General features: G+C 64.3%; 1 protein-coding gene across 2 annotated transcripts; it reads right to left on the reverse strand.

The window, feature by feature from the left end:
- Positions 1 to 801: 801 nt before the first annotated feature.
- On the reverse strand, positions 802 to 6,217 carry MOB2 (MOB kinase activator 2). Of its 2 annotated transcripts, none has more exons than XM_045290443.1 (5): positions 5,915 to 6,217; positions 2,043 to 2,203; positions 1,628 to 1,721; positions 1,351 to 1,471; positions 802 to 1,109 (listed from the first exon to the last, which is right to left on the reverse strand). In XM_045290443.1, exons 1-5 carry the CDS (start codon positions 6,200 to 6,202, stop codon positions 817 to 819), a joined length of 957 nt encoding a protein of 318 aa, XP_045146378.1. In that variant the 5' UTR covers positions 6,203 to 6,217; the 3' UTR covers positions 802 to 816. The 2 variants fall into 2 exon arrangements, with proteins under 2 accessions (XP_045146378.1, XP_004717265.1); XM_004717208.2 differs by having other exon boundaries at positions 1,351 to 1,475; positions 5,915 to 6,050.
- Between the last annotated feature and the right edge of the window lie 767 nt (positions 6,218 to 6,984).

The following is a 6,984-nucleotide window of genomic DNA, read 5'->3' on the forward strand; positions in this document are numbered from 1 at the left end:
GTGTGTGTGTGTGTGTGATTGTGCAGCAGAAGGGCCGGGCTGGGGGCCTGGGTGGAGGGACAGCACATACAGGATGGGGTCTGGGCATGCAGCATGCTAAGGGTGAGCCAGGCTGGAGTCCCGGGATCAGTGCGCAGGTCCTCTGGGGGTGCCCTGCCAGTAGTGATGGGTGAGGGTCCCCACCCCAGCTTGGTTGGCACATCAGGCTCTGCACAGGAAGCTTAGGCCCCAGGCCCCCCCGTCAGAGCCCTCCACCAGGTCCCCCTTCGCCGGGACACACACCGAGGCTCACGCCTGAGAGAACGTGTTTTATTTGACTCGACACAGACTAAGAAGCGAGGACGCTGCGTGTGACTGGTGGCGGCAGCGTCTCCTGCGGGCGCCCGGCCCCTCGGCCGGGCCCAGCGCCAGCTCCCGACCCACCGGCCGCGGGCCTCCTCACTGGACGCCTAGGAAGCAGGAACTGGCAGAAGCGACAGCTGGAACCCCCACGGGGTCCCTCGGGCAGCACCCCACCTCTACCTGCCCCACCCACTCTGGGCCACCAACAGCCGGCATCCAGGCGGGGCGGGGGAGGGGGGCTCTCGGTAACAACCAACCCCACCCAAAGCACACCAAACCCCGGGTCTACAGAGGAAGCCTCTCCACGGGCGCGCACAGCCCGCGCGGAGCCCAGCCGCCGCCTAGCAGGGAGGGGCCGCGCCAGGGTCCCCAGGCCCCGGCAGCTCCGCCTCCGCGGGGCCGGCACACGTGACGCGGCGGCGCCCTGGGCCGCCGGCTCCTCGGCCGTGCGCGTGTCCGCCCCGCGCCGCGGGCTCATCTCTCCTTCACGTGGTTGTGAGCCGCTGCGGCCGCGCCGGTCCCCGCCGCGCCGGCGCCGCTGCACAGGAGCCCTGTGAGGTCGTCCAGGACGGCGGTCTCTTTGGGGTCGAGCAGGTTGAACTCGCGGACGAAGAGGATGAAGTGCGCATAGAGCGTGTTCAGGTGCGCCTGCAGCTCCAGCGCCAGCGTCTCCTTGAAATGCGACGAGTAGATGTGGGCCAGCACGTGGAACAGGTACCTGCAGATCTTCTTCACCAGCGCCTCGAAGGACGGCGGGAACTCGCGGCCTGGGGGCGGCGGGCGGCGGATGCTGCTGCTGCGCTCCCACCACCAGGCCCGCCGCCACAGCAGCCTGCCAAGAGGAGCCACCCCTGCCTGCCACAGCCCACCCGCCGCGCCACGAGGGGTCAGCCCTGTCCCACGGGCCGTGCTCTTGAGCGGGCCACGCAGGCGCACACTCGCCCAGGCCAGCGTGACCCTCCCCATGGCCTGACCACCTGCCGCGTGGGGCCCTCCGCGAGGACATACCGTACTTGGTGGGGAAGACGTCCTCGTCGGTGACCAGCTTCTGCACGGAGCTCATGACGAAGTCCACGTACTGCGGCGCCGTGCATTTGACCTTCTTGCCCCGCTCGTCATACCAGTAGTACTGTCTGCGAGGGCGGGGCGCGCTGTCGCACAGCCGGCAGAGCACACCCCAGGCCACCCGCCCAGCGCCGCCCCTCCCCTCCAACGGCGTGTTAGACTCGGTGAGGGGTGCTACCCTCCTGGGGTGGGGGTATGGCTGGCGCAGACCATTACTCACGTGCTGCCAGCAGCCATGGTCTGGCACGTCTCCCCTGTACAGAACTCGGAGATGGTGCTGTACTGCAGGTTGATGTGGTGGAAGAACGTGGTGGCTATGGGGTTGGGGGGCACAGCCATGAGGACCCCACAAAGCCTCTTCTTCTTCGGGGCCTGCCACCCCCACCCCCACTCCCCTTCACCCCATTGGGGCTGTTCAGCCACCCCGTCTCCCTTGGCACCCTGGCTGGACCAGCGCCCCCCTCCCTCTGTGTGTGCCCTGCCCCCCACTACAGTGCCACACCTAACTGCAGTACTAGTCCCTCCCAGGCCCACCAGTGTCCCCCAAGCACTGTTGCTGGTTCAATGCTCCAATGCTCAGTGCCCCCGTACACACACACACACACACACACACACACACACACGCGCGCACGCACTGTTGCTGGCCAGCCACTCGTTGAGGTCGATCTCCCGCGGTAGCACCACCAGCTCCTTGAACTCGAAGTCGGTGATCCTGGATTTGGTGTGCTCTGGCTCCAGGTAGATCTTCTTCTCCTCGGGCGCCGGCTTCTTTCCGTTCGGCTTGGCTTTGGACTTCCTGCCCAGGAGGGGGGAGAGGAAGGTCACCCACGCGCACCTGGGACGGAGACGCGACCCGGGTCAGTCAGCGCACAACAGAGGGCCAGCCCGGTCCAGGGGCCTCCGTGGAGACTCTGCCCGGCCGCCCTAAGGACACCCCTAGCCCTAAGGACGCACCACGTGGCTGTCCCCATACCATGTGACTCAGGGATGGGCTGGCAGACAAGGGCCCCACCTACCCGTCACCCCCATGATGGACAGAAAGACGGAAGGCTCCACCCCTTCCCTGCATAGCCCTGGTACACAGCAGGCTGGTGGCCCATGGTGGGCTCTGAGGACCCCACGTGTGGTCCCTGGGTCAAGCAAGGTGCAATAACAGGTACTGTTAGCTGTTAGCTGCAACATGTTGTGCCCTCTCACGCACACTTTACAAGTGCTAGTTCTCATACAGTGAACATCAGCATGCTCCCGGGGGGTGGGGGTGGGGGGATGCTGAGAGAGGCGGACCCCTCAGGACCATGAAGTTGGGAGTCTTCACTGGGGCTGCAGGGCAGGGGTGCAGCCAGAAAGGGGGCTGGGGTCCTGACCTCACCCTTGGCTGTCCCCTGAGCCCTTCACACCTGGACCTAAGGGTCTCCTACTGTCCCTGCTGGGCGACAGGTGCCCTCAGACCTTAGCTTGTGCCTCCCTGTGGGGCCAAGTCAGGAACCCCCCAGCTCACCCTGGCTGGGAATCACCATTCTTCCTGACTCAATTTCTCCACCTGTCTCACCTATGCCTTTCAGGGCAGCCACTGACCTGTGCAAGTGCCATCCCTCACCTGACCAGGCTGATGAGGGCATATGTCCAGGGTCTACCAGGGACTAGGGCCCAGTGCCACCAACCCTGCAGGGACAGCCAGCTCCAGGCAGGCCAGGGGGACCTTGCCGGGCCTGACCTTGTGTTCCTCTCTGTCCTCGGTTTTTAAAAGTAGTTAACAGTTTAGTTAAGAGAAAGGACGGAAAAATGCTCCCGGATGCCAGGGAAATTCTTCTCACGGGTTCTCCCAGTGAGCTGGCCTTAAAAGGCCATGTGTACACACAGGCCAGGAGCACCAGGCACTGTCCAGACCGACCGGGCTGAGCTCTGGGACCACGTGGACACCGACAGAGGCACGGGTCGAGCCCTGGAGCTGCATGGACAAAGGCTACCTCAGAGGCCTAGGAGGCCTCCCAGCCAGCCAGGAAGGCCCCTTGGCACAGTGTGGACATCAGGACTTCGATAGCGAGTCCTTGGTCAGCTATGGGAAACCCATGGGAAGACCCACAGGGACCAGGGTCTTGGGGCCCTACCGATGCCTGTCCCTCAGATACCTCACCTTGAGCCTCTTCCCCATGACCCCAGGCAGCATGAGCCACAGCTTAGAGGGTGGCCAGCCAGTAGCCACCAGTAGCAGGCTTCTTGTCCCCGCCCAACACAAGGACCCATGCAGGACACCACCTTGTGCTGGGTCTGTCCTGTCAGTGGGACTCCCCCATCACAGGTGCCCTGCCTGCCTCCTCCCCCATCACAGGTGCCCTGCCTGCCTCCTCCCCCATCACAGGTGTCCTGCTTGCCTCCTCCCCCATCACAGGTACCCTGCCTGCCTCCTCCCATCACAGATGTCCTGCCTCCCCTCATCACAGGTGCCCCGCCTGCCCCATCCCCATCACAGGTACTCGCCTGTTCCTCGCTGCCCCATTACAGCAGTTGAGGGACAGTTGGATGGCAGTGGAGGAAGTGTCCAGCAGGGGAGACACCCAAGTGGGGAAGTGGGCAGAGCTGGCAAGGGGCCCCCCAGAGGTCGGAGGTGGGAGTGGAGGGAAGAGGCCCAGACCCCACTGGTGCTGGGGTTTGGTCCAGACCACCCAGTTTGTTGTTGGCCCCAGGGGACCCCTAGGTGATGTCACTCTCTGCCCTGAGAGGAGGGACAGCTTATGGTCACCTGGCCGTGTGCTGGTGGCTCCTGGCTGCTGTTCCCACTCAAGTCCATCCCTGACCACATCAGGCCACCCCCACCCTGTTCACTCCTAACCACACCTGGCTGCCCCCACCCTGCTTGTCCTTGACCATGCCTGGGTGCTCACTGCCACAGTAAGGGTGGGAGAGAGGAGCTGGGCGAGTGCTGGGAGCCCACTCTGCCAGGTGTCGACATAGTCCAGGGACAGCAAAGGCTGCGCTCTGCGTCTCTGAGATCAAGGTCCCAGCAGAGCAGCCATCCCCGCTTCCCCCACCTGGGGCCCACTTCCACAGCAGGGCGGTTACCAGCTGGGACCACCCTGCTCACTGACCAAGGCTCCGCCTGGACTGCTCCTGGGGTGCCCATCCCTAGCCCCCCACCCCCGAGGCAGCAGCTGCAGTGGGGCCTGAAAACTGATCCCTAACAAGGTCCTGCTCCCGCCCAGCAGTTCGCATCCACGCTGTCCTACCAGCACTGTCCACACAGGGCCCCTGAGGCTAGGGACACACCCAGTGCTTCTGTGCACGGGCAAGCGTTGGGTCAGCATGAAAACAAAGCGTGCTTTCAGGCTCCACGAAAGGAGAGGGCGTGGCAGTGGGCACAACCTAGGCGGGGGAGACAGTGACCCAGACACTCAGACCCCAGGGCGCCTGGAGTGCCGCCGCCTCCAGGAAGCCTTCCCAGATCACCCTGAGGCTCCCTCCCACTGCCGCAGAGCAGAGGGCACACTGAACATGCACTGTAACCAGCACCCTGGTGGGCACACTGCCAGCCTGCCTGCAGCACCCCCAATCTCAGGCCCGGACAGAGGGCTGGTGAGGTGAGCCTAGAACCAGGTGGAAGGAACAGCAGGCATGGAGCTGCCCAGAGCCAGAACCCAAGACATGCACTTTCCAGAAGCAGCCAGCAGCCTCAGAGGAGCTGCCTGCCCACAGGGCCCCTGAAGGGAGACCTGGGTCCTGGAGACCCAGAGAGCCGGGCTTAATCCCATTTATATACCATGATGGGGACATGACACACCAACACGAAGTGACCAAGGGGACAGTGACAGGGCGAGGCGCACTCCACTGGGCATGTTCAGAGAGGTGGCTACTGAACGAACACCTGCAGCTGCAGCTAGCATGCGCCCCCCATACCCGGCCCCAGCAAGGCCAGCCCTACCCCTGTGCACCAGTCCAGGCTCCCAGGTGCCACCGCCAAGCCTTCCTGTGCTCACATACATCCCACGCTGTGCCATCTCACACACTGGTGCATGCACACACCACACGCACCCCACCAGCCCTGCCAGACCACCGCCAACGGGTCCTGGGAGCCTGTGCTCTGGATACAGAGGCCGCAGGAGAAGGGGCCCAGCAGCAGGTCAGAACAAGGCCAGGAACCTTCCAGAATGTGTTTCTCTGACACGGAGACACAGATGCCCACCTTGCTTCTCTCTGAGACCCCAGACCTTTGGATGCGAGTAGTCACTGACCAGGACATCACAGCATGCCCGCTGGTGTCGAGGGACAGCAGCAGGGACCACCTGGGGCCCTGCCCAGCCTACCCCATGCATAAGCTGACTGGGAGGGCACTTGGCAAACAGCCCGACTGGGCAGACCCAGGGGCTCTGAGAGGGCCTTGCCATGGCACACCCGGCCACTACCACCAGCCTGTCTCATCGGCACACCCTGGCCTGGTGCCTGCAGATAAGGGAGGGACAGAGGCATGCGCAGCCCGCCCCGCACTACCACCCCGGGCTGGGCCGTCCATCACCTGAGCGTTCTGCCTACCGCCTGGAGGACCATCTTGAAGCTGAGCCCCGATCTGGGGGGTGGGCCGTGCAGCGCCCGGTCTGTGGGCAGGGCCCCCTGGTCCCCAAACATGGCTGAGAGAGGGCAGAGGGCCTGGGCCAGCAGCGCCAGCTCCTTCCCCGAGTTGCCTGAAAGTGGCCCCTGGGCTGTCTGTTCCCTGGGCCGTCCCTTTCCTCTGCCCCAGCCAATGAGGATGTGGTGGAGGGCAGGGCTCCTCTGGCTGGAGGGGACAGGCAGCTGCTCTACCCATAACTGAGGAGCCGGACTACAGAAGTAGGGGCACATCTTGGCTAGCCACCAGGTGTCAGGTGGAACCAGGAGGTGCTCTGAGCCAGAGGCTGACCCCAGTCCTGCAGAGCAGACAGCAGGTTCCAGGGACAGCGGGGCCACAGACGACCCAGGTGTCAGCCTCGGGGCAGCCTGAGTCCTGTCTACAGGCACCCAAGTAAGTGGCTGCAGGAGACTGGAGAGTGGCCTATGTCCACCGACCTCCTGCAGGCATAGACTGGCCAGGGCTGGCTTGGGTCCTGGGTGCACACTTGGTGAGGGGGCTTGGAAGATGGGGGTGAGCCAGCCAGGCCTGTGGCTTCAGCACACCCCTAACCCCACTGAGCCTTCTTGCAGACAGGTGCGCACGGCGGGTTGGGGCCATCGGCCGCTACCCAACTCGAGACCCTTTCTCCAGCAAGGCCCCCCTTGTGATATCAGCATGCAGGAAGCGAGTTCTCGTGCTGAAACAAGGCCCGAGCATGCTATTCTTAGCCCCTCTGTCCACTTCCAAAATAGACCCAGCTGCCCCACGGCCCTCGAGCCACGTGATGCCCAGGTGGCAGCCCTGTGGCCCCTTGGAGAGTACAAGACCAGGCTCACGGCCCTGGACTTGCAACTGGCTCGCTGCATGCCTGCGAGAGACTGGCACTGACCCGCTGGCTCCACCTTCCACACCAGCACCACGGGGCGCCAGCAGCCCCTCTGCACAGTGGCAGTTTGCTTGCTCTGCCACCCTGACAACAGGGCCCTGAGTGAGGCCTC

This window comes from Echinops telfairi, unplaced genomic scaffold (genome assembly GCF_000313985.2).
Source record: "Echinops telfairi isolate 266 unplaced genomic scaffold, ASM31398v2 ScPeMD7_37;HRSCAF=141, whole genome shotgun sequence".
Lineage (NCBI taxonomy): Eukaryota > Metazoa > Chordata > Mammalia > Afrosoricida > Tenrecidae > Echinops > Echinops telfairi.

Coding starts and splice junctions, on each gene's coding strand:
- MOB2 (XM_045290443.1), bottom strand. CDS start 6,202: ATGGGTAGAGCAGCTGCCTGTCCCCTCCAGCCAGAGGAGCCCTGCCCT. Junction 1,722..2,042: donor CGAGTGGCTGGCCAGCAACA/GTGCGTGCGCGC, acceptor CCAACCCCATAG/CCACCACGTTCTTCCACCAC. Junction 1,110..1,350: donor CGTCTTCCCCACCAAGTACG/GTATGTCCTCGC, acceptor CGCCGCCCCCAG/GCCGCGAGTTCCCGCCGTCC.